The sequence below is a fragment of the Larus michahellis genome, chromosome 1 (assembly GCF_964199755.1).
Source record: "Larus michahellis chromosome 1, bLarMic1.1, whole genome shotgun sequence".
Taxonomy (NCBI): Eukaryota; Metazoa; Chordata; class Aves; order Charadriiformes; family Laridae; genus Larus; species Larus michahellis.
The window spans coordinates 205,560,042-205,587,899 of record NC_133896.1 but is presented as its reverse complement, the minus strand read 5'-3'; the positions used below and the strand labels follow the sequence as shown (position 1 = coordinate 205,587,899).

The window sequence follows — 27,858 nt, the reverse complement described above, 5'->3', positions numbered from 1 at the left end:
AAGAACACAAGCCAATACAGGGCTCCCTCACTTTATATTAATGCCATTTCTGCACCCTTTGCACAGAAATTTTAGACTAGCTTATATGTCCTTTTATTTAAAGCCACTTCTAAGTAGTATGGAAGCCCACTTCAGTCAAAATAAATACCTAATCATTTGCAATACTTAAACTGTTAAAAAAAAAAAACAAACAACAAACTATGTATCAATCTGAGCTAGATGGATCCAATTAAAAAATACGCCAATTTAAATGAGTAGTTTACAATGGTGAACATACAACTTTTCAGCAGGCTAAATCAAATTTAGCATGGGAGCAGCAAGTTGATATACAAATACAAGGTCCAAGGATAATTAAAAAAACGCTTCATTGCAATTTTCATTCATGCTAACTGCATTCTTGTTTATAACCTAACATTTAAAATGTTCTCCTGTTGAAAAAAAAGAAAGAAAGAAAAAAGTAGTTAACCTCATTAGAAACACTGTAGATTTGCTGTATTTTGAAACCCACTGAAAAAAAATCAGACCTGAGAAGGATTCAGTTGCTTGGTGCTTTTATTTCACGAAAGAATGAACATCTTGGCAAACATGTAGTATCATACTTTCCACATATCAGCAGAGCCCAGGCAGCAGCAAAATGTTACTGATCTCTATTGGATGTTAGCAGGGAAAAAAAGTAAATTGAGCATAATGTTCAGCTATAAATCTTGTCAAATATATCCCTGGTTTCAGTCTGTTTTAATTAAAATAGATCTTATGCTGCCTCCTGTTGGTCACCTACAAACAGAAACATCTAAAATTAGATTCCACATTATGAACTGCAGACAGCACATTCTATAGGCTATACCTTATCTACTACTTACTACTAATCAGAGGAGGTATACAGCTTTCTTCATGGAATAATACCAGAAATAAATCCGACCCAGTAACTCTATTTCATTTTGTGAATATAATGAATTTTTAACAGCAGTAAACTGACTTACTACAAATGTATTTAGAATATAGAAAATAAATTCATTAGTACATAAATAATAGAGTAAGCATCAGGTCTGTGCAAACGTAATCAATATAAACACCTGAATAATCGATATTTATTATAACAACTAAACCAGAATGATAACATTACCAAAGTGCCATAATGTTTTGATAGCATTCTTTAAAAATCAAGATTATCCAATATAATCATTACTGGATATTAAAATCCCACATACAATATATATTATTTTCAGGTATATTATACTGGTCATGCTTATAATGTGTTCTGTGACATAGAATACTATTAGAAATGTTTTGGTTACATCATTTAAGTGCAAATAGTAGATTATAACACATGCAATTTGTGTTTTAAACATCTTACTATATTTCAGTGAGAACATACGTAATCATTAGTCATCGACTATTTTTAGAGGAGGTACTTTTTCATAAAGTACTGTGAGCTTTGAAAAGTCAGAAAAAATGTAGAAAAACTCGCTTTGGACTAATTTTGTGATTTTTGTTTTAAATTGCATAACGCCTGCGTAGACTGAAAAATCTGTTCGATCCAGACCTACATCAGATACTCATGCAAGTAATCCATATTATTCCGAGTAGTGGAGTTGACTTCACTGAGGTTTTTTACATCATTAGTGATTAATTACAGGATTTGGAACATAGGCCCCTAATGCTATCATAAAGCCTTGTTTTTAACCACAAGTTTCTAACACAGCCTCTTCTGCACTCAATTCTGCTATCAGATTTAACTCTCTGTATGCGGAATTGTGGCAAATGGCCTTTTTTTCCTCTATGAGAGCCATAATACAGGCTTACCTACATAACTGAAGAAAATTCGTACTGTTTCACAGTAACTTTTCTGTAAGCAATACTATAAAGTAACTGACGCTACTACATTATTTTCTGATCACTGAGTAAGAGAGTTCAACTCCATTTGAAATCCGTGAATGATTTGTCAAACTGGGAACTGACATTAGTTCCTGTGCAAATGTAGCATAGAATATTAAAGAAGCATGTCTCTTTTCCAAATTAAGCTTTGTTCAGTTTTCACTATATAGTGAAAACTATATCACTATATCACTATATATACTAATAATGCTTAATTTACCACATACGTCATTGCTCTGTCTGATGTCATATGCCAGAGGCTTATACATATAACAAGTGGCTGGATGGAAGACTGCAAAAAAAATCTGCTGTAAGGAAAAACTTGGAGGCAAAAGCATCACCTGAATTACTGACTGACTCGCTAGCTGTTTATGTGACCCAGCAATTTGGTCACGACAGTGGCAATTAAAAAAACCTCGCAATTCTCTAGTCTCTTCCAGTTTGCATAGCTATTTATGCCCATGTACTATGGGCATAATATGTTACTTTTCTCATTGCATAAATTGCATACTCATATTACTCGGGTATAAAAACAACACAAAAACACAAGCAGAGGAGAATTGGGCCTTGTATTTCTGATGAACTGACGAGTTGCAATAATTAATGATTAACGAAGTCTCTATGCTACCACGAGTAGCCTTATTAATGCTAAAACAACTGTTCTCCTATGTATCTATTTTTCTCCTACTCTTTCAGTAAGCAGGAATAGAAGTCTCCATCTCTCCTAAATTAGTCAATACATTTGCTTTGCACTAACAAAAAGTAGTTGTGTTCCAATATAAAAATGCTTGCATTTCAGTATGGTGATCGTAAAGGTTACCTGGCTAAGTGTAGCTATAGTATGATTTGGAGACTCACTATGAAAAGAGCAAAATAAACGTGGAAGTTGCCTGAAGTGCTATAACAACAAGCTACTTACTTCTACAGAACTCACACGCATCTTAATACAAATAAATTATTGAGTGGGAGGGTTCCAGTCTATCAATATGTTTTCCAAATGTGCATAATTTTCATTTACATCCTTATGAAAATATTTATGATGCATGTTATCTAAATATAAAGGTATCTGATAACAAATTCTGGAGTCAATCACAGAACTGGAGCTTTCCATTGTTTACCGTTTAAAACAGAAGTATGTTGCTAGGCAATATTAAGCTTTAAGCATTAATATCGAGCTTGACTTGCAAAAAGCACACACAGTAGTGATGTGATAATGAACTTACCACGGTCATCGCAAGCCATATGAAAGATGTTTTAGACACCTCACTAAATTTTGTTCATTTTTAAACTGCTTGCAAAAGATGTGCTTAGATGTTTAGAACCGTTCTGTCTGGCATAAGACAACCTTACTGCTTAAACGATACTTATATGGAACATAAGGGCTCCCAATATCTTATTCAAATAGCTGGAAAGAAAGAAAATTCTCAGGCTGCGGAAGATTACAAATGAATTTATGAAATCTAGCTATTTTCAGTGTCCTTATGTCAGACACTTTGTATTCATAAGATCAAATTTACTTCACAATGTATGCCTACACTAGTATTTATACTAAAAGTCCATTACAGTTTTAACATTATAATAATGATTACTGTAAGTTTATCAAGCAATATAGTGTTTATCATGTAATATTTTAACACTTAAAATTACCGTGAAGTACAAGATGAAAGTGTTTGAATTCATTTAAATCACTACAGAAGTTAAAAAAATGAATTCTTTCACTTCAGAAATACTATTTACTTTGATTTTAAATATGGGGGTTTGTTTTTGTAACTTTGTATTTGATGTATGACAAGATACGAACTTTTCCCATAGTTAACCGAAGCAACAACTAAAATTTATTTTACAGCTTGCTGCTGTAAGCAGCCTAGTGGCTGCTTAGTAGATAGCGCTGGAGACTTCAGAGATGGAAGACTTCTTGTAGAAAACATCCTGAAGTGTTTTTTCTTTACTTAACAGCATGACTGAAGCAAAGGTACCACATGAATCATCCACCCTGTAGAAATCTTCCCCAACCTGCACTGTGTATCACAGTTCGTCTTGCCACGGTTAATGGGATGAAAGCAGAAAGTACAGCTACTACTAAGGCACAAGGATGGAGAAAAACTGGTAAAACTGAAGAGCTGAAGTGAGATGATAGGAATTACCAGTCTCTTCAAGTTAGATACCTGGTTTTAATGCTGTGAAGGTCACTTTGGCTCTTGCCCTTGCTAAGGTCATTCTAAGAAGACAAAGCTAACAATGAATTCCTATTACAGGTTTAGAAATATTAAAAAAACCTAAATAAAACAACACTAATGTAGATTTCTTTTAAACTTCAGTTACGTAGGGAAAACAGTATCACAGTCAGTTTTCTCACTCAGCAATTTGTCTACTGGGACAACTACGAATATTACAGAAATGATGGCACATACTACACAATGAATTCCTCATGACAATGCTTTTTTGAAATATAATATCATTTTGCAAAGTATTCAGATAATTACAGAGAAGACTTGCATATAAAATTAAGTAATACTTTCTATGTAATGACGAGCCTGAATGACAATTTAATGGACTCTTCCAAAAGCAATTCTATAGCATCCAATTTAAACTAAAGATTTAAACAAAACAGTACATATTTTTCTGTCTGTAAATTAATACCTAAAAATCTGTTCTAAAACTTGTGCATTTAAATAGATTCTTTTGACCCCGGAGTTTCAAAATTCTCCAGAGCAAATTGTCAGTACGGATGACCAGGGGTCCCTGTATTTATTAAACTGAATGACCTGACAGTAAAACTCAGTTAAGGCTCTTGGCATTGGTGAAACTTCTTCCCACTCAGACCTACTACTGTGGTAGACTTGAACTTCATCTGTGATTTCTTCTGGAGCATAATCACCACCTAATATATAAATTTTGTCTTCTGTCCCAACCGCCCCTGCATTGAAGCCAGCACATTCAAAAGATCCTTCCCCTTTCCAAACACAGGTTTCTGGGCAAAAACTGTAGACCTTGTAGGTGGAGAGATCACATATGTACAATGTACAGTTCACTGGAACAGCTTTGATTAGAGTTGCATGGAAAAACTGCCCAAACTCTGCTACAAGCTCAGACCACTGATCAGTCATAGCATTATACTTAAAGAAACAGTCAAGAGATGGATTGAAGGCATCAGTAATCTCTACTTCTGAGCCAAGGACATAAATTATATTCTGACATGCGCTTGCTTCTGGATAGTAGATACCTCTTGGTAATTGGCTTACAGATTTCCAGTCTTTGGAAAGAGGATTATAGGATTCTACATCCAAAAGACTTCGTGTTTCTTGAGCTCCTCTGGTCTTTCCCCCTATTACAAACAGCTGATTTAAGGTTACAACAGATGTGTGCATTGTCCTTGGTTTTTTCATAGCTGACACTATGGAGAATTCATTGCTGACTGGACAGTAACACCAGGTTTGGTCAGTAGCATCATGAAATGGTTCAGCAATATGAAGCCTGACAGTCCTATAACAATTCCCTTTACATCCTCCAGTTATAAATATTTTTTCTCCATAGCTAGATAAACTTGACCCTGGAAGATCAATCATGTGCGTATGTGGTAGTTCTTTCCATTTATCTGTTTTGATGTTGTAGCAGAATGTATGTCTGTTTTCTCCATCTTCATCAGTTTTATGAACAAATATATATTTTTCTGTTGTTGAAGGACGTGCATCTGGAAAGAGTCCGCTAAAGTTTTGCACACTTTTAACTGCATCATTGATTATTACTGAGCAATTAGCACTCTTAAGTAAGTGTTCTTCAGAGTGTAGAAAGTCCTGCAAAGTCTTTTCAGGTAACTGGTGTAGTCTTACTTTTTTAATCAAATTAGGTAGATATTTCTGTCGTGTTTCTACGTTATGCTTGGTCCATTGAAGGACAGCTTTCAACACTGATTCTTCCTCAGGAACATTTAGTTCATCAGCCTCAAGACATTTTTGTAATATCTCAAAATTCATCTCCAAAAAATCGCTTGATCTGAGTAGCAAAGAAAAGTGGTGCTGTACAAAGTCTAGCGCATGATCAAATAAGCGTACAGAACCATAACTTTCTGATAGAGAAAGCAACTGTAAGCAATTCACAAGATCAATACTTTTTATTAGAAAGTCACTGCATGCTTTGGAAAGGAGAGAAACTTGAAGAAATGACGACAGTTGGAAGAGCATTTCCACGTTATCATTTGTTATCTCTGTTTTTCCTGTATAAGCGTAATCAAGAAAAGCTTTCACTGCCTTGGGTGATAGATTACTAATAGTAACATTGCCATCATCACGTTCTTTCATATTAACTTCAAACATGGCTCTGTGAATAAAATATAGAAGATACACACACAAATTAAAGATCTAGCAAACAGCAGAGAACACTGATGTGAGCGGAAGGAGAAAATGTGGCATATAATAAGGTGGGCAGGCTGCATAGATCTAAAATGCGGAGGTTCTCATAAGTAAGAACACTGCCTTTGCTTGATATGGTCAAAGAAAAAAGAAGTAGTGATTAAGTATTTATTAAAAGTGATGGCTCATAAAAATGGTAGCAGCACCTGTGTTTTGTATGGATTTTCACAGACAGTGATGAAGTCTCAGTTCTCAATGTGAAAGAAAATGTGAAATTTTTAGGGGCAGCATCAGTTTCAACAGCTTGAGAAATAAAGGCACATTTAAAAACATACATAATAAAAAAGCTCCATGATTTAGGTCATGCACTGTGGATGAATACAGAAAATTAAGCAAAAAAAGGCTTCCACATTGCAGGCTGAGCAAATGGCAGGATGGATGATAGGTGCATTCCTCAGTAATAAAAGTGAGGGGTGAAAGAGGAGAAAAAACATGAGGAAACTTAATTTTTGCCTTAGAGTTGACAGATGCATGGGTACAGGCAGATGTCAGAAAAAATGAGGTTTTGACATAGGACTTCATGACACAATGAAACTTGTGCAGAAAGTGGATTGTGACTGAATACAAAGGTGATGGTTGAAATTGTGGAACAAATATTATTGATCAGTAGATTTGTGCAAATTTTATTACAACTTTGACTGATTTATTAGTAAATATGTAATAACATTTAACTATTTCACACAATCTAACATGGCAAGATAAAATAATTAAGGTTTTTCAAGCCGGTAAGTGCTGGCAACAGAATAGTCCTGCAACATCACTTGCCCTACCCTCCCAGAGCCTAAGCATCAGGCTGTGACAGCAATGGCTTCTGAATTTGACAAAAGATAATAGCGGAAAAAAAATTAGATAAATCAGCAAATACTAAGTATATAATCTGGATTATTAATATATCCTATTAAAAAAAAAGTTTAATATCACGGTTCAGTTATACAATTAGTATCTGTATAGTATGTGATTTTTAAAATCCCACGCTTTTATGAAGGCAAAGAGGGAAAAAAAATAAAATCACGGGGTACAGCATGCTCTTTGGGAAGTGAACATCAGGTAAAGCAGGAACTTGTGTGACCTCTTGAACCAGAACATAAAATTACAATAAGACAGTTAGAGACTGTTTTTTTGCTTTTTTGCATACTAAGTGACGATCCTTAGAATCCTTTCCTCATTAACCCAAAAGCTGTGATACAAATCTCTAAATTACAGAGTAAAATAGCAACTGAACAATACTAGAAGGAGAGCAATCTAGGCAAAGGCTTTTATTCTGTAAGCTAACAAGTAGGGAGCAAAATGTTGCGGAATCTTGGGTTTAGCAAAACTAAGAGAAGTCAAAAGGTCAAGGAAGACAAAAGGCATTTAATTTTAAAATTTATCTAGTGGACCTAGGTACTTTTTATTCCCTGAAGGTCTTGCATTCCAGGACAACTTACGAATTTGATGACTGCTGTTATCAACTGTTACATGCAGGGAGAGGTCTCTCCCAGCAACTTTTATCCTGAGGAGCCTGTAGGTAGTGAAAGGGCCACATGTTTTACCATGTGCTTAACTTCAGTTCTAAAAATTACCACTGGAAGCTATTTCATCCTAATATTTGTTTCTACCAGAGCATCTCTGTGCTGTCAAGCAGTAAACACTTGAAATGCAAGTAGTTCTGTGTGTCAGGGAAAAAACAATCTGCTGCTAGCTTATTTTATCTGCATTTCTTCTTCTTTCAGTAGTCCTAAGAATACATCTAGCCTATGTCTGGTGTCATATATAGCAGACTCCCACAGACCACAGGATGCACCAGGCCATTTGGAAAAAACACCTGTCACCTATGCATGGGCAACTGAATCAAACTCATTAACTCATTTCCAGAAACCTATTTTTTCATTGTTAGGGCATCTTAGCTTTGTGTTTTACTAAAGAGTGTATTTGGAAACAGACTTTCAGCGTGGGATTGCAAGTGTGAGCCTTACTACTAAAAAGGTTAGCAGAGTTCTTCATAAATTAATATCCTGTATGTGAATGATCTGCCTCTCCCTTAAGAATGCATAGCTTTAAGCACCAAAAGCGCTTAAATTATCACAGATAATTCCATGTGGAAAGGCTGAAATCTGTACTTTAGAAAAAATATTAGGTTTCTGTTTAAATACCTCTGAAGACAAACTCTACTATACTGTCCACAAAACAAAATCCAGCCCCATTCCGAAACCATGTACAATTTATCCACAATTGCTCAGTGCAAGATGTATTTATAAATGACCTGTTATGTTGCACAATATTAATGTGTCAAAGTACATAGACTGTCCCATACAAAGTCAAACAACACCCCTGCAGACCTTCAAGTACAGCCGACAGATAACAGATAAGTCTTAAAAGCTACAGAACTTGTGTCAATTCTGCCTAACCGCAAAACCATGCGCTTATGGTTTGACATTCGTATTTCGGAGTATCGACTGCTGTCTGAATCTCAAATTCATAGAGTCCTCATGTCACTTTGTAAATACAAAGGTATTTGGGGTATGGTTAGGCATCTAACACTGGAGGTCTTTTGGTTCTTTTTTTTTTCCTATCCTTAATATGATGTTTGAATGCTTTGCTCCAAACTTTGCAGACATGTAAGCTGTGGTGATTTATTTTTTAATTTTTGTAATTATATTCCTTCCCTCCCTCCCAGAGAACCTTCAATTCATTTCCTGCAAACTCATGCCAAAATTAGGTTTACCTGAAAAAATCACTGCACGCTGCCAGTACACAACGATGACAAGGAATTATTTCATCTTTCACAAGGATTTTAAAGTCAAAAAATATATTTTGTTCTCTGAATTTTTGTAGTACTTTTAGAATTTGTTGTCCATGACCTTCGGCCACTAAGGAATTGATTTTATTTTCAGGAACAGAAATTCCATTGCAAATAGGTCTGCTAATGTAATCCCGTTGATTGGCCATGGTTTCTTCAACGTATTCCTGAAACTGAAATGGAAAAGTAAGTACTTGATTCTACAGTCTTACTATTTAAAGAAAAATAAAATAAATCAATATACCATAAAACAAACAAAAAATATCCCAGCATTGAATTTGGTTTGTAAGTCCTATGCTCAGTTCTAAATTTTTGTTAGAAACTACTTTTACAATGAATTTAATTTGATAATACTACTTCTACTTTGCAAAATAAATACACATAGCATACTTTGAAAAGTAAAATATCTGACATGTTTCAAAGAACAACTCTAAAAATAGTACCCACCTGTAAGAATTTTTTCAATAAAGTCCAAAAGAAGCACAGCAAAGACTGTGTTAAAGTTTTTAATGGTCATTCAAGAGAAAGACTAGTCCTAGGCTTACCCTCAAAAACCCCCAAATTCTTACAATTGGATGTAAAATGAAGATGGGAAAGCAAAACTTTGTTACATGTTTTTAGACTTGAGAAGGCTCTATTGTATATTACAAACCCCCAAACTCAAAGCAGACCAATGGTCTTTCTACAGCTTACAGTGGAAGGGAGATACAGGCTACTTAACTACTTTCCAAGTGGATTCCCATGAGCCACTCCGGACTAAAGTAACAGAACAAACACCAACAGCCTGGCCAAATTACAGGCTTGCTAGGGCTTACCAAGTGGGGTCATTTAAAAGCGTTTTGGTGCAACTTTGAGTATTTAGTCAATTGATACTGATTTTATCTTGTACCTCTAGTCTTGCTATGAAGCTGTATGTTTGCTTACAGCTTATGGTGCACACTGTGAGCTTCCTTTACAGTGGCGTAAATTAACTGTCTTCAGAACTGATTTAAATTCAAGACAATGCAATCTCGCTTTCAGCGGCCAAGTTTTTCTGGTGTAAATCCCTATACTGAAATGCATTGTTTGTATGGTAAGTTGGGCTTCACTATTTTTTACATTAAAAATATTTTACTCCACTTTGACAACATAAAGAAACTTTAAACATGAGTATATTTTATTTATACCTATTTAAAGAGCTATTTATACTGCTACAGATGCATAAACTGCCCTTACTGCAAATTTGAGAGAAGCTTGCCTATTTTAAATCTTAAGGAATCATTCCAAGGTTTTTCTATTGCAGGATTCTGCTTCCACAATTCCAATTAAAATTAGCAACAGATAACGTCCCACCTGAATCGACAGAGAAGGGGCTAAAAAATTCCAAGCCAAACCAGGAAACCAGAAAAATACTGGTTTGGGTTTCTAATTTCATGAAAAGGCTTATCTGATAAAGTGATACATTCAGAGCAAACTAAGCCACCAGGCAGTCTTCTTCATGGGAGGTACTTTCATAGCAGACTGATCTATGCTTTATCTAGTCAGGTAGCTCCAACCACAAATAGACCTCCATGTCTCCTGGAATAGAAGAGATCCATTGATCTTGCTGCCAGCACTGGCACCCTTGGAGCAGGCATCTTCTCCTTCCCATGGCCAGACAATCTCACGTATTCACTCTTTCCATTCTAAGCCTGAGGAACTAGGAAAATACAGAAGAACAAGACCACCATTTATTCTGATAATGTATGGCCTCATAAACCCCAACTTCCATAAACCATAAAGCTTTTTTGTACGTCAGGATTCTCTAGAATACCCTTTTCTTATGAACTTAAAGGCCTGTTCCTCAAAAGACTGAATGTTCAAAAGCAGAGTTGTTCCAGCAAAATTAGTTTCCCATATTTGAATTAAACTTAAAAAAAATGTAGGTGAATTTCAAGGTTTATCTGGCATCATGAAAAGTAACACTTCTTCTAAAGGAAATGTAAACCTTTTCACAAAATTTTCGAGTTGATAATAGATAGTAGACGTGTATCTCCTTTTACACGCAGTTTCTATAGCAAGCTCCAACCTACCACTTGCTCTCTGTAGGTAAAATTATCAATTTGAGCAATATTCATCTTTGTATAATGTACACAGAACCATCTGATGTCACCAAGTCCATCTCTGCTACTTTAGGCAAAGACATCATACAATCACTTTCATAAAAGCAATCTATGTTTCAGAAAGTTTTCTTTTACTGCCACTATTTCTACAGAAAGACTATCCCAGTATATTGGTACCAAGACTGCAGACTTTCTTTTAATTACACAATCAATTTACTAATGTTCTTCTGTCAAAATTGTCATTTGACTTAATTTTTCTTTGTATATTTACTCACTCACAATTATCAAGAGTGTTGATATCCTCTCTCAGCTTTTATTATAATGAACAATTGTCAAACGTTCCAAGGTCCATTTATGAGACTGAATTTTTGTTTTCCTTGTTATTTCTTGTAGTTTTCTCTTCATCCACTCCAGTTTGAACTCATACTTCTTTTACTGATATCAGGTTTGTTGTACAGCATTATGGTTAAGATCTCATCAGTGTCTCACTTCTCCAATTTGCAGGTTATCCAGTGCATCCTAATCCTAATCTGTAATAGCAGATTTTTATTTTTTATTAAAAGCAAATTTCAGCAGCGTACCTCAAATGTATTTGTCCATCATTAAGGAAGATACTTATGAATACTGCGCTGTGGCTTAGCCTAGTTCACCATCGCCTCCACTCAATTAAAAAAAAAAATATTAAAAAATTCAATTCTCACCTCCCTTGTAGCCAATTCCTGTTTTATTTGATAATTTTGGTACTAATTTACTACTTTACTGGATCTGTTGATGATTTTAGAGCCCTCAAAAATATCTTAACAATTCAGCTAAAACTTGGTACGTTAAATGAGGCCAACTCGCATTTATAATTATTTCATGCATTCTTCTACAAAGCCATATGAATTGATCAATATCTTTATAAATATTTGATCAAGTTACTGACAAAAGGGTAGAAAACATAGCAGGGTGCAGACATACATTACGTAGGTGCAGAGTTCAGGAAAGCTGGGTAACGAGCCTCCCTTATATTTGCTCCATTGACTCCCACAGGATTCCAATTACAAAGTCTGTTTTTATGTGGATTAACAAGAACCAAACTCCAATCATTAGAGTTGGGATTTCCTACTTTTGTTTATTAACATATGGTTGTGTGCCATACAGCTTCTTATCATGGCAGCCAAAGGCTGTATACTCTAGCCCTCTTCCATCACCTGACCCACTGGGCACTTGTCGCACCACCAGCCTTTCAGCATCTCCTGCAACATGATGCATCAAAGGCTGAGTACTGTGTCTGGGTACTGCCTGCAGTGAGATCAAATGTCTTCTCTGATGTGACCAAATTCAAGCTTGACAAAACTTCTCTGCTGGCATACTGAATGTTTACAAATCTTATACTGACAAGTACCTGGTTAGCTATTAGCCTGGTTTTCTTAAAAAAAAACAAAACAAAACCAAAAACCCTCCCAAACCAAACTCCTTTAAAGTTAATACATTTGCCCCGTTTTTCTGCTTGAAAGTGACATCAAACAAGTGGCCCATTGGCCATTACAGTGAAATTTGATACAGACTTCAAAGTTACTAAGGTAAACGCCACATAATACATCCTTGGGGAGATAAACATACCTCTCAGAGCTATCTGTATAGATCTCCAGTTGAGGGGGAAGGCATTCTGCACACCTGACAGTTAAGTGGCAAGAAATGGCCAGTGTGTGTATGGCCACAAAGCAGCTAGCAGTTGAACAGAAGCAGGCTTGGGATGGTAAGGTAATTTTTGTCATTACAGTGGATGAACTAAGGGACCATCTGGGAGGGTAAGAGCATTCTTATGGTCTGTCACAAAGTCCACTAATAAGGATACAGACCTAATTAATTCTGCTGTTCACAAGACTCCTGTTTTAACACTGTCCTTTTCCCAAGACCATAAAGGATGGAGCAGCCTAGACCATAATGAGCTCGTTGACCCACATGCCCTGTAACCACACTGAGAAGTCTGATAAGCCCATAGTTGAAAATTTGATATATACACATGTTCCTATTAGAAGTATCTAATCTATTGATAAAAAGCTACAAGAAAATGTTTAACTGACCTTAATACTTGTATACCAAGCAACCAGCTGCCAAAAACACCCACTGAATTTCTATAGGAATTCTTTTACTTCACCAATGCTCATGTTCCCTTTCCAAAGACAGTTAAAAGACCTAACATGGTTATAAAGATTTTCTTTTAGTTGGTGCCATCAACAATCCTTCTTAGATGTACTTATAATTCTGTATGTGGAAGAAGTTGAAATGTGTAATTTATTTGTTTATTCTTATATTTATCCTTCGGAAAGTCCAGCTGCCCTTTTGAGTATCAGTTTCATACCCTGGGTATTTGTTGAATCCTACATATTACACTAAGAGACTGTAAACACAGCATATTGTTAAACTTATGTAGGAGTCCAAAAACAACGAGGACAGCCATTTTCAGAATATCTCAACAGGCATACGCTAAAATCAGAACTACTGCAATATGCCTCCTAGGAATGGTGTTCATATCCATTCCACCAGATTTGAAACAGCAGAGCAAACAGAACTGCTGAGTGAACTTTGGGCAGAGATGAATTTTTGTTTGTGCAGCGTCCACTGTAGTGCTCACCACAGCATCAATCAGAACACACTCATATAAAGTACATATCCAGAAACACCTTTGCTGAAAGTCAAAATAGCCTTAAATGCTGCAACTGACAGATAACATGGTTACAGAAGTTTAAATATGGTAATGAAGTTGAGAATGGTATAAGATGTGCAATTAATTCTGAGTGAATAACAGAGGAAAATTTATTAATCAAGGGAGGGCCTATGAATGGAGCATGAACACCCAGATGAGGACACAGGGTACAGACTGACACTGGGGAAGACTTAACACCAAGCTGTTTTGATCACTTTATATTGTAAGATAAAAATATATATACAAATATATGAGACTTTGTAATAGCATAGGGGATATTGTTTTGTGAAAGTATTGAGCATACGTAAGTATCGTGTATAGTTAAATTAGTACTTTGTCAAAAAAAGCATGTTTGGGCTATGTCTGCCTGACAATAAACATCATCAAACCTTTGCCATGGGACTGAAGCCTTGGACTGTTCCCAGCACAACAGACACCAATCTTACATCAGGCATGTCTGCATTCAGACAGTACAAATAACAATCTGTGTGTAGATGCTCTCCTCTACCAAAGCAGCTGACAAAAATAGTCTAAACTCAACCTTTATTTGATACTTTACTATTTACAATCAATTGTAAAACTATTTAGCTGCTTTATCTCAAAGCACAATTCAGCTATGCTACAGCACTCTCTGTACAGCACTCTCTCACCAATAAAAAAGAATATTAATTATTAATAGTTCTTAGCAGATATCTTATGAAAAATAATTTGTTCTTCAAGAGAACATTACCTTTGTCACTTAGCCTCCTCCCACCTTGGATACTATGTCTGACTAGATAGCAGGATTTTTAAAAAGAGACATCTTAAATGCTGGTATTTTACAGCATGCTTTTTGTACCGAGGAAGAAAGAATTAAGACAAATGAAGATAAAGAAACCATACGCATTTCTCTAGATAAGTTTTAGATTGTTTTTCATACAAATTTTAACTGAACAGTTAATGTAAGTTTTGTCAAGGTCAGCATTTTAAAATCTAATATTAAAAGTATTATATTATTAAGTCTACTATATACCCATCAAGATGATTTGCTATTTTCACTCCTTATCTACTCAAAGGGGGATAAATTAGTAATTTATTAACAATTTTTAAAGACACAACTCCCCACTACACATCTAATTTAACAGCACCTAATTTAATATTCAGCAAGATGAATATGAGTGTATCAGGTACCTAAAGGATCTTGTGATACTTCCAATTGCTGACTAAGAAGACAAGAGTAGACTGAAATGTAACTAAATTATAAATACTAAGCACAAAGTTCTATACTTTTACATTGTATTATTGTTTTTACAGTCATTGGCTGTCTAAGATTGAAAACAGACAGTAACAGAATTACAGGTTCCTGTCTGGAAATTTCAATGCAACTGAATCTCACAGCTTTTTCACAAATAACTGAACTTCAAAGAAAATTAATATTCAGTATATCATTTTTAGACAATCAAAAAAGATGCATGTGACATTCTGAGACATTTAATCCACAAAAGTGGCATTTATCAATAATACATGCTGAGACAGTATTCTAAAAAGGAAAAGTGACACAGAGACTTTAAAGCTTTAGGTTCTTTAGAAGTGATTGAAAAAAACTGGCATGGAAAAAAACCCAGCATGGTAGCAGCAGGAAGCAGTGAAATCTCACTGATTCCTGGAGGCATTCCAAAAGTAGGAAGATTACCTCCCTGCAAGCAGTGATCTTTAATTGCATATCCTCTCACAAACACACGAATCCATTAAGATAAAGAAAATAATCATTTAGAAGAACTCAAGCTGACTGGATTTTATTATAAAGCTAGATTTCTTGAATTCATCAAGTTCCTTCAGAAATTCTTTTGTTGGCCAAAAAAGTTCAAGAACTCTAATTTTCATTTTCAGAAAAAAAAATGGAATTAAAATGCCAGGCTGTTCCTCTAATTGCGGCAAAAATAACTGCAAATTCTGGAAGAGGGAATTACTGTTTTTACTGTGTTCTGTAGTCTGTCATTTCTGTATGTGATTAAAATAATGGGGTTTTTTTCAAAACATACATGCAATATTGAGCATACTTGTAGAATAATTTAGCATAGCTTATTATTATAGCATGTTTTACTTATAATAACAATGTGGTTTTATATTGAATTTATATTGCATAGTATACACTGCATCTTGATCCTCAGTTTGCTTGTTGCTTATGCATGATGCTTATTTTTTAAAAAGATCAATAAATCCACTAGTGAAAAAAAAATGCTACGTGTTTACATCTCTTTAAGTAGAAAGCATGGACAAGTCAAACCTATTAATCAAACCTAATGGTTTTTTGGGAACTAGGTAAGATCCATATTCCATTAGTATTATCACATATCAGTAACTAAATAAAGATATGGTCGCAATCTCTTCTTCAAAACGTGCAGAATACAATGCTTGAAACCTAAGCCTCAGCTACAATTTGATACTGGTGAATAGCATTTTCCTGTTTTTTTTTTTTTTTTGAATGTGCTACGTCTTCCTCTGCTCTCCGTTAATTTTGTCTGTCTCTTTGGATAATACATAAGGGAGCATGTACGACATCCCTTGACTAATTCATGAAGAAAAATGGGAATCATATTTAAAAATAAGTGAATTACACTACTGATTACTTGCTGAAACATTTTTTTCCCCAAATGTTACTTCTGTGTTTAAAATATTTTGCAAAGACCAACCTATACTCAGTTATAACTGAGACTTATTTTAGGCAGAAAGACAGCAGTTGTTCTGGCATCTGTAAAGAAGGCACTTTTTCTACATTGATAGGGAGCTGGAAATGCTAAACAACAAAAAAAAAACAATGAAAGATTCTAAGAAATACCTGAAATAATGTAATTTTCAATATTTTTGCATCATTCAATGGTGGTCAATAAAGAATGGTTAAAGCATAAATATTTCTAAAGGCAACCAACAGAAATGAGGGTTTTAATTTTTCAAACGGACCCTAAAGTTTTAGCCATGGCCCAGCTTCAAATCCAAAGAGTAAACAAAGTGGTTACCTTTTAATGATTTACAGATGGCCTGTAACTGAGGGCACACAGGAATCCCAGTTCTGACCACCACTACAGTTCTTAGCACAACAAAGAGCACAGGATATAAAAGGCTTTTTGTTTGGACATGTTCTTTAGAAGCCAGAATCAAACTAAGGCGATGCCGTGCTTTGCACCTGGTGCGGCAACAATCGTCTCCTCTTTTCTGGTCAGCACCGACCGGCGAGTCCGGGGGGGGCTCAGAGGCCGCCCCGCCGCTGCAGCTCCGGGCCCCGCCAGCTCTGACGGGGCCAGGACGGCTCTCCGGAAGCACGGAGGTACTGATGGCAACGAGGGGGCCAGAGACACCGGCGGGAATCACCTGCCGTTAACCGATAACGGTGCCAACGGTCCCAACAGACACTACCCCCAACGGCATAAACGCGGCCCTGCCTCGCACGAAGCCGGGGGCAGCCAGAAGTTACAAGAAAACTACGTTCTTTTTCCCAAAGCCGGGGTTATCGGCCAACCCCGTCAGTACACCACCGCCCCACTCCCTCCCGCTGCCACTCCCCGCGGAACCGGCCTCAGCGTCAGCCGCCATAGCCGCCTTCCCCCGCCCCGCCCGCCGCCACAGCGCCGCGACTGCGCATGCCCACATCGCCCGCGCATGCGCCCTGCGGGAGGCCTCATTCCGGCGGGATAAGCGGGATGCTGCAAAGGGGCTTTCCCTCTTCTCATAGCGCGGCCGCCGGGCCCAGCCGCCGGGTGTGGCGGTCTCCAGCGCAGCCGCCTCTCTGCAGCCGGCCAAGAACTCGTCCCCCCGCTTAGCGCTCCCTCCGAACAGCGCGCACCCACCTGCCGCCAACACCAGCAGCTCGTCGACCTGTCTGGCCCACCCGCCGCAGCAGCAGCGCCAGCAGATTGGCTGCTTCCGGTGTCATTCTCCCGCTTCTTGCACTCGCAATGGCTGCCCTAGCCGTCAATCCAGAGGAAAGCCCGCCCACTCTCCCGAGCCGGTCCCTCTCTGGGCCCGCTGACGACAGCGCGGCTGTCGCTGAAGCCGCAGGCGCCGCCTTTCCCCTGATAGGTCGGTACCTGGTGCATTCCCCTGTCATTCACAGGGCGCTCTGATATCAGATTGGCCGGTGTGCCTCGAGGGTGGGTCCCTCCTACCCCCTCACGGCGGCGCTGAGGCGGGGTGTTGCGGCTCGCCGCCTCCCGTTGTAGCGGCCATGGGCAGCGTACGCTGGGCCTTCCCCTGCGCCGCTTGGCGCCCCTGCCGCGAAGAGTGGCTACTGGCGGCGCGGCTGGTGCAGCCCGAGGAGAAGGACCGCATCGGCCAGTTTGTCTTTGCCCGCGATGCCAAGGCCGCCTTGGTACATGATGGCGGGGGGGAGGGGAGAAGGGGGCACCGGAACAGGCTGCCCGGGGAGGTGGTTGAGTCACCATCCCTAGAGGTGTTTAAGAAGCGTCTAGATGCGGCACTTCAGGGCATGCTCTAGTGGCAGAGATTGTAGGTTGTTTGGTTGGACTCAATGATCTTAAGGGTCCTTTCCCACCATGAAGCTGCTGTGATTCTGTGACGAGAAGGGGGCGGCTTCCCCTCAGGGCTGGCGGTGTAAGCCCACAGGCCGCACTCAGAGGGCCGCGTTGCCCGGAGCTCTCCGCTGGGGGGCGTCCTCGTGGGAAAGGGCCGGTCCCGGGGCCACCACTAGTGGCCCCGGGACCGGCCCTTTCCCGTGGGGACCCGATTGTCTCTCAAGAGATTCAGTATTGCCCAAATTTCTCACTTCTCGTGGGAAAACACGCCCTGCAAAGGCATTTCAGGGACGTTAAATGCATTACAAAGTATTAATTGCTATCCCTACTTACACCTTCACGTAGGAGGAGAGAGGAATGGTCACTGTCTGCTATTAATAATTTTTAAAGACTTGGCAAGTTTTCTGTTGTGATGTCAAGTTAGGAGACAAAATCAACATACTCGAGGAGACTATACACGAGAACAGTGTAATGTGTAAGAGAATAAAGCTGTTTTTACATAATTCAGTTTTTAAATATCACATAACAATATGGTAGTAATGCAAACTTCTGCTGATTAGTCTATAAGAAGTTACTCATCGTTTTTAGCTGTCCAGTATTTAATTTAGTGCCTAAGTAACCGAATGAATGTACTGAAAGGAAAGCGGTTGAGGCAGTTTTACTGATTCAGTGTGGTATAAAAAGTATTCATCTATGCAGTAAAGTACCTTAAGTAAATAAGGTGGAGAAGGAACTATTTTATGTGATTCCTCTAGGCTGGGACTGCTTTTTATTGGGTCTTGTCTTTGTGGTAATAGTGGTAACAAATGTATTATATATTTGGCTCTGGTGAACACTTGATTAAATTTAGTTGACACAGGCTCTTATAAAAGGGGCAAAACGAAACGATTTGGCTAAAATACACTCTTACTTTCTATTGACAATAATAGAACCCCGGTTTTTTTTAGGCAGATGGTTTTCTAGCAATCACAGATATTTTGCATGTAGCATAATAGTTCTGTATCAATCACTACCGTTTTATTTCATAGGCTGGTCGCCTGCTGATACGGAAATTAATTGCAGAAAAGTTGCGCATACCTTGGAATGAAATAACCTTGCAAAGGACATCGAAAGGAAAACCTTTCCTGGCAAATAATATATTCGGTATCTATTCAAATTACAATTTCAATGTCTCTCATCAAGGAGATTATGCAGTTCTTGCAGCTGAGCCTGAGCTTCAAGTTGGCATTGATATTATGAAGACTAATTTACCAGGTAATGCATTATGGTGACCAAAGCAGATTCTGTAGTGTTAAGTGCTGAACATTTTAATGTTTCCCAAAGAACCAGTCTCCTGGAAATTTAGTGTCATTAGAGTGTATGAATGTATTGCATATTTGCTTTTTTTATTGTTAAATGCACTCCTCATTGTTTATTTAGGGTTTTCTGTTATGCCAGATATGGATACGTTTCCCATTTAGAAAAGCATAACCCTGGAAAAATAAGGTCATAAATCCTGTTATGATATTGGCAGGACTAGTATCTACAGATATTTTAATTACTGATTTGCTGTCTGGTAGGTAGAAGCAGGGACAACTTCCCAAGTAGGGACAGTGGGATCCATCACCATGAGAACTTTATAGCCTGTGACTGTGAGTGTTACTGTCTTGTCCATAAGTGTGGGCATTGTATGTGTCAGGACCAGGCCCAACGCTGTAGCAAACTGGCATCGAAGATTTGCTATGAGTGTGCAGAAATCCTCAGTGGGAAGGGGTCATATGGGAACATTTGAGGTGCCCCTGGTGAAAGACCAAACTTCACAAACTTTAGTTGTTGGCCTGTTTATTTGTATGAAGTGTTGTGCTAACCTGACTATATTAATGAACTTCAGGACCCAAATTATAAATTAGAATTGTAGCAAAGTGTATTTAAATACAGTTTTATGAAGATCATTTAGTTCACAAATGTTCATCAATGCATGACTTGGTTAAAAGATAGACATCCTGGTATTTGCCATTTACTGGAATTTTATTTTTTGTGAATTCTCGTCAAATGTTTAACCAGGTATGACAGTAATAGCTGTGTTCTTAGAAAATATCTCTTCATAATCTTCAATTTGCCCAGCATTTTATGCTATGAAATAATTTGTGTAGTAAACTAAAGCTTCAAATAAACCCTAACTGGATAACTTTTTCTCTGATCACTTTACAGCTTTTTAATGATTATTACAAGTGTACATTTTTGGGTTGGCATGTTTAGCTAAGATGCACAGAAACTTTATTTCAATCCAAAGTGAAGTTTTTTTCCTCTGTGACTCACTTCCATCTATTGTAGACCCTCACTCTAAAGATGGTAGTCAGCATGTGGTGCTTTCACTATAGTAGGAAGGCTCTCTAACGATGCCAGAGCAGATGTCCATGCTATAGCCCGTGAAGGACCCCACACCAGCGCAGTTCTGTATTTTGTGACAGGAGCTGTGGCCCATGGATAAGGCTACACTGGAACAGGTACACCCCTGAAGGGACTACAGTAATGCAAGACCTAAATACCAGATTAACCTCAAGGCTGGTGCTTTAATCATAGCCTTTCCAGGCAAAACAAAATAAAGTGATGTCCCAACTGTGTCCCCTCCCGATGTCTTGCGCACCCCCAGCCTATTTTCTGGGGAGGCAGAGCGACGGAGAAGGCCTTGATGCTGTGCAAACACTGCAGCAGTAGATAAAATATTGGTGTGGCATCAACACTGTTTTAGGCATACACACAAAACACAGCGCCGTACAGGCTGCTATGAAAAAAATTAGTATCCAAACCCAGTGTCCTTGGAAACACTTTGTCTGGGCTTGCCACAGGCCTCACCACAAGACTCCCTAGTTATTTACTATAAAAAGCTTTCCTGTTTCACCAGGTAAATAGTGAAAATCAAAATGTTCAAACATTCTTCTTTGTGTTTTAAGCTTTTCTTGGGAAATGAAAAATTGAAAGTCATTTATATATGTCATATATGGAGGTAAGGGTGTCCTCTGCTGTTATTTTATGCAGCTGGAAATGTAGCTGGCATTTTAAAGACACATTGATGATGTCCAGCTGACAAATCTTATGAAATGTGTTAAACTCTCCTGAAAGTAGGAAATAATTGTGAAGAGTAGATGTTCAACTTTACATTTAGGTTTAGAAACCTGTATTTGTATTACGTCTCTATTTTGGAACATAATGCATTCAGATTTGTACGGGAATATATTCTTAGTTCTTTTCCAGTTGACAGAAAAAAATACCTTTTAACTTCAATATTAGTTGGCTTTATTTAAAAAACAAACATCTCTATTACTTCCTTTCACATGTATTTTTTACTTATTTATTCACTATTGCTTTCTTGTTTCCCTCATGTTAAATCGCTGAGATAGTGGATGACTCAGTGTTCATTGATCTATTGCTCGTTCTGCAGGCAGCGTCAGAACAAATCAAGGTTCTTTCACCTTGTGCCTGAGTGTATTCTTCATTCAATGTCCCTAGTCACTGCTGTGATAAGAGGTGTGGAATCAAAGTTAGGCCATCAGTATATATTGTCGCTTACGCTTAGTTATATCAACTTTAGCAGTTTAGGACAAAAAATATCTTGAGTTTTACCTTATTGATGATTTTTTCGTTGCTGTTCTGCTTCTGCCACATAGCTTTGTGATTACTTGCCCTAGGTTTCCAAATAACAACGTGAAGGTGAAGTTTAAAGTAGAATTTGGTATCAAGGAAAGAGTTTAATCTCAGCAGAAATACAGCAAAAGTGGTGAAACGAAACTCAATTCTTAGTTAAGTACAAACAGGGTTTAGATACAACATTCAGTTCTGAAATTCTTCTGCAGCAAGAGAGGCTCCTGCCAACATGTCCTGGAATTGTTGGTGGCAGCAGTCATGACCTTTTACCATAAAGCAAATGTTGCCACATCCCCCTGGGCAGCTGCACTTAGGAGCTGTGTGGATTTAATTTGTGAATATGAGCTGGTGAGACTAAGTAATGCTGTGAGATCCGATACAAACAGGCTTCAGTGGTTTTACCCATAGAGAGAAAAATGGTGGTTATTCTGGAAATGCTCGTTATTCCGAAGACTAAATAATGGAATTAAATTGGTGCTTTTGTAATAAAGTGATGCTGAAAAATTACATCAGATGACCAATCTGAAATGAGCTAGTGACAGATGCAGCCTACTAGGATTCCTGAACACGGGTCATTTATCCACCTTTATCCATAGCTACTTTATCCACCTCTCCCTTTTTCATCAGAGATCTAGCTATATATTTACTGAAAAAGCGGCTAGTAGAGCCTTGCTGTATCTACAATCTAAATTCATGGTGGCAGGCTTCAGTGTACAGAGTGGAGTACAGAATGCATCATTACAAAATTTCTGGCTTTCCTTTTCAATAGTCGTGGCATAGTCTGTCCTGAAGTAATTTAGCTGTCAGCAACTTCTATACATCTTTTCTATCTTTTGATAAGGAGAGAAGGGAACTACAATGCTTGTCATTATGCGGAAGAAATAACTCATGTGTCAGCACCTGGTTGTGCAATTGTTGTCCACGTTATGTAACTTTATGTAAATATTTGTGAATTAAATAAAAAAAAATACCAGGTTCCAAATTTTGAAGAGGTTTTGTTTACAGCCATACATTTCCTATTTTGAAATTATAATTTGTATTTTTGGAAAAGAAATATGATAGTAATGAAAACTTAGTAATTGTATGTGGGAAGTGAGCCAGCAAATAAGCAATATTAAGGATAGAATTTAAATTTATAGTTTCTGTAATATAACTAAAACTAGCATTTTTTTCACCTAAAATTTTTCTGAGAAAGATTTTTGTTCTAACAGAACTACCTGGAACTGTTTTTACTGTTGTGCTATGAACATAGAACTTTGACTTTGCCAGCATTGTTTTATCTGATAGTTCCACTGAGTGGTGCTCGTGCTCTGCAGTTGCTGAGTACATTATATTTCTGAGAGTGAATCCACTATAAATCTCTTTCTCTGGAATAGCTACAAGGACAAAGAGTTCCTGATGTACAAAGTACATTACAGTAGGTTTGGGTTTGGTTTTTTTTTTTTTTTTTTAAATGCTTGTTTAAGTACTTCATCTTGTGGTGTTATCCAACAGAATCTTGATTGAGGTCTCCAGTATTCTACTTCTTATATTCCTTTATGGTTCAACTAGTGAACAAAATATGCAGTGCAAATATACAAGAGAGTATCATGCATCTGAAAGTTTTGAGAAATATGCTGTTAAATTGTGTGCTAGCATGTAACCAGGAGACCTGGTGCACATAGACATTTTATGTCTCTTAATCTGTGCTATTTTTGTTTTACTTATGAGCAATAGGAAGGCACCTCTTTCCATATTACTTTTGCTGCATTATTAAAATCTGAAAAATGAAACTATTGCAAGACATAGCCGCCTTCGAACGTGAAGGCAGGGCACAAAAGAAGCTATTCTTAGCAGTGCAAATAGAGACAGTTCTACAAAAGTTCCACAGGTATGCAGCAGTTTATCACCTTTTTTTCCTCTATTCAGATATTGAACTAAATAAATAATGCAGTGATGGTAGAAAAGGAAAATATCCTCTTTCGCTTATTGTGTGTTGTTGCCTTTTGTTCATCTGTCAGGTTATTGTTGTAGATTTAAATCAGGCCTTGAATTGTTTTTGAAGAATTACTGAGATCAATGATTTTTTTTTCTTCTCTTTAGATCAGTTTAAGATGAACTCTTGTGTCATTTGGGAAAAAGCACACGGTACTGTAAATTTGTTAATGGAGGTAATTGTGGACATTATTTGGCAAGAGAGGTAATGCATATGGAATTATTTTAACCCTTCTACAAAATAAATGAGAAGGATTCTCACGGTAATACTAACTCCTGTGGAAAAACTCAGCTAGTGATAATGTATTTGATTTTTGACTTATGGACGAGAAATTTTGCAACAAGTGTCAACATGGTTCAAGTAGTGTGTGGGATGTTGATTTACCAGTCACTTAAGCTCTATAAAGTAGAACATTTTTGGAGACTGAGGAAATAATTATAGCTTAATAAAGATTGCTTTGAGCATTTGAAGAAAGTTTAGATCTTAGGTTCAAGAGCTTTCCTGCTGTGCAAGTGAATTTCTTTTCAGTAATGCAATTTTTTAGCTTAGATGGAATTACAACGGTAAATAAATTAGCAGGTCATTCCTGTTCTTTCATAGTCAGCCTGCAGTCTTTCTTGCCTATTGCATTACAGTTACTTTGATCCAGACATCTCCAGTCCCAATGTAATTCCAGAATTAAATATTTGACATGCAATAAAATTAGCTTTTCTCATTAATCTTTCAGTTTTCTGCTAGGTTTGCTTATTAAAAGACACAAAAGAGTGCATTTTCTGCATGTGAATTTTACCGAAAATTAATTTGATCTAAAAATACTTCCTGAAATGCTTTTTTAAGAAAGTAGGTTATTATGTGCAAACACCTGATTGTTTGAAACTGTTTTTCTCTGAGGCAAAGAAATATGAACAGAACTTATCTAATTTTTCTCTTAATTTTCATTATTTCATCATTGAGGTGAGATAATACAAGAGATGGTAGAAATCTTCAAATCAGAGAGATGTCACACATGAACCATGGTATCTAAGTCCCACATTAAGAAGCTAAGTACCATATTTCAGTCTAGGTAGTGGAGGAAAGCTTTTTCTCTCCAGCAGTTGTGAACTTTGTGCTGTTTCTTTTGGTGGTCATAAACTAAATAAAGAGTTAGGCACGCCTACATCATAGTTAAGATATTTGGCATGTCTTTTATGTAGCAGCCATGTTCAAGTTTTTGAACTTGTAATAGTTTTCTAATTGCTGCTTTTCAGCTTTTGCAATAAGGATTTCTTGACCTAGAAATAAATGGCAAAACAGAGTGTTCTTTGGAGTGTTTTTGTCCTTGTGGTGCCTTAACATTACCTTAAACAAAGTTTTAATTGTTTTTGGTTTTACTGTTGTATTTCAGTAAATCTCATAGCAGCAATCAGCATCTAATCTTTTACTACAGGAGATAATTGCCAAATTATTAGCTATGGTACAGCTGTATATGTGTAGATGCACTGTTTGGGATGAAGAAATTAACAAAGGATTTCGGTTAAATGTTACTTCTAATTGATTAAGGAAGTAAAAATTTATAAATATAAAACCACATCATTTTTGGATATAAAGTAGTGTTAAAAGGGCTAACTAATACCCTTGTAACTAATGAATCACAGTGGTCATATGCCGTTATGCTGAGTAAACAGGGAGGAGCTTCTTTGTTCTTGATCTATTTGAAAATGGGAAGAAACAGCCATCTTAAACACGTTTTTGAAGAATACATACTATATAGCAGTTTCATTATAGTGCTTTATTTAATCACATTTCTAACACTGTTTTAACCTGGAATTACATCACATTTGTAAAATCACTTGGATATTCTGGTAATTGATTAAACACCTATGCTTGATAAACTGTGAAAGGAGAATTTGATGTTGTGATTGAATCTCCTCTTTGAGGGGAAATTGTTTCTGTCTAAAAAGCCTATCTTAATCCTTTATTATTGATTTTTAATTGGAAAACATAAGACCATTTGGATTAAAGTAGAAACTGATAGCAAAATGTAGAGCAGTAAAAATGAATTTATGGAGAATAGATATGTTTAAAATGAGGGATAAATTTACAATTAAGAATGCAAAAAACTTAAACTAGGAGCTTTTAGTAAAAATCAGGAGGAACAAAGAGAAACTATAAGAATGATTGTTTAGTTTTGTTTTGTTTTGGAGTTTTTTTCTGCTAAAATATCCTTCTGCACAATTTACTCCTTAATTGTTTTTTTGGGAGATTAAGGTAAGCATTCAAAATGAGGGGCTAAAGAGAACTGATTTTATTTATTTTATTTTATTTTTTTTTTAACAAATCTAAAATTACTTTTCAGCCTGCACTAATGACAGTTAGCTTTGACTTTCCAAATTAAGGAAGTCTAGCAGAAAGATGTGACAGGAGGGCCAAGGTTAAGTTAATTATTATGTAGGTGTTCAGAATTTGCTTTTTGAGGAGTTTCTTGCTAACACTGCCTGTTTCCAATAGCTTCAGCTCTACAGTTACATGTATTTCTTGTTAGAGTTGGAAAAGAGAAAGCTGTCTTTTTTCTGTCTTGTCAAAAGCTTATTTGTATGTTGTCTGTGCAAGAATTACAGTTTGGAGCTCTTATTAGTTTCAAGGTTGGGAGGCAGTGTTTTAGATTTGCAGATTTTTAGACTGATGAAATGATAGAAACATGTCTTAAATATTTAATATCTCCCCTCAGAAATTGTAAAAAGATAGCTTCACCTGCATTCCCTTGACTTATTTCCTTTCTAAGAGATATTTTGATTTTTAACAAGGAAAATATTTTCCTATTTTCTCACGGAGGGTTACAGGTTGCAGCTGTCGTGTCAGATTTTCACAACCAGGAGACTTTTGCTACTTCTGTAATATTTGTCTACTATTTTCTTGCCTTTATCAGGTTGATGCTCTAAGTTCTATGCATTCATGCCTGTGTTACGTGCTGAGTTGTATTTTAATGGAAAATCCAATCTTGTAGTGCATTAAAAAATTACTTGCCCTGTATAGTTTTTTCTGTCTGTTCGTAAGAATTGCTGGGGTTTGCATTAAATGTGCATGTGTACATGTGTAAATGTGTATATACATATCTTTTTCCTAGCAAAACACAATTTAATAGAACCATAGCAAACACTTGGAGATAGTATCTACGAGATATAACTGATACAGGTGAATGGGCAATTGAAGTTCATCAGTTTTTCAGTTGTGGGCCATGCTCTGCTTTTGCCACATTGCAATACATTTGTCTTTCTCTTACATTTTCTTCTATAGCCTGTTGGCTGGATAAAGACAGCTCCTGCAGGGGCTGGTCTGGAGCTATTCAAAAGTTAGTTTGTGTGTTGTTAGGGGGGAAGGATGCAGGGGGACAACATGCTGAATGACTAGCTGACTGCTGTCTCTTCTCTGTGGGAAGAACAAACAAAGCATGATGGGTTTTAGCTGTCAAGTGAGCCAGTCTTTCAGCTGCTGGCAAGCCAAACAAATGGCTTTACAAGTTGTCGGTTTTTTTAAAGCATGTTCTTACGTGGTTACTTTCACTGTTGTATAGGAGAGTTTGACAACACTTAATACTACTTCTGTCATCTTGCGGGTTTTTTGGACTTTGTTTTGATGAGGGCAAAGAGGGAAAGACGCTGTATACACAGAAGCGGGGATGTGCTTTCTAAGGTCACACAGCTTCCTAGGAGGGCAAAAAATTGCATTAGGCAAATCAAGGAGGTGTTAGGAAATGTGAATCATGTAGTCAAATTCACATGGAAGACGAAGATGACTTGGGTACTGAGAATTGGCTTTTTCCTTCCTCTTTTGTCAATATAACATTTGTATACCAAGTACCAAGCAGATCCCAACGCACCCACAGGTTCTGCAGTGGTACTAGTTTATTAGAGATGGGAATACTTTCCCTATAATCAA

The 27,858-nt window shown here is 37.1% G+C and overlaps 2 protein-coding genes across 16 annotated transcripts in view; one reads left to right on the top strand and one right to left on the bottom strand.

Moving 5' to 3' along the window:
- Positions 1 to 536: 536 nt before the first annotated feature.
- On the bottom strand, positions 537 to 17,798 carry KBTBD3 (kelch repeat and BTB domain containing 3). Of its 15 annotated transcripts, none has more exons than XM_074570477.1 (6): positions 17,661 to 17,737; positions 11,424 to 11,674; positions 10,396 to 10,741; positions 8,989 to 9,236; positions 5,099 to 6,192; positions 537 to 774 (listed from the first exon to the last, which is right to left on the bottom strand). In XM_074570477.1, exons 4-6 carry the CDS (start codon positions 9,210 to 9,212, stop codon positions 752 to 754), a joined length of 1,341 nt encoding a protein of 446 aa, XP_074426578.1. In that variant the 5' UTR covers positions 9,213 to 9,236; positions 10,396 to 10,741; positions 11,424 to 11,674; positions 17,661 to 17,737; the 3' UTR covers positions 537 to 751. The 15 variants fall into 15 exon arrangements, with proteins under 15 accessions (XP_074426578.1, XP_074426587.1, XP_074426502.1 ...); XM_074570486.1 differs by having other exon boundaries at positions 10,505 to 10,741; XM_074570401.1 differs by having other exon boundaries at positions 538 to 6,192; positions 9,511 to 10,741.
- Positions 17,799 to 17,992: 194 nt separating this feature from the next.
- Positions 17,993 to 27,858, top strand: part of AASDHPPT (aminoadipate-semialdehyde dehydrogenase-phosphopantetheinyl transferase) — a 32,275-nt gene continuing 22,409 nt past the window's right edge. The window contains exons 1-2 of the mRNA XM_074570615.1: positions 17,993 to 18,181; positions 19,373 to 19,598. Of these exons, the coding sequence (XP_074426716.1) occupies positions 18,038 to 18,181; positions 19,373 to 19,598 (370 nt within the window). The 5' untranslated portion in view covers positions 17,993 to 18,037. The remainder of the gene's footprint in view (positions 18,182 to 19,372; positions 19,599 to 27,858) is intronic.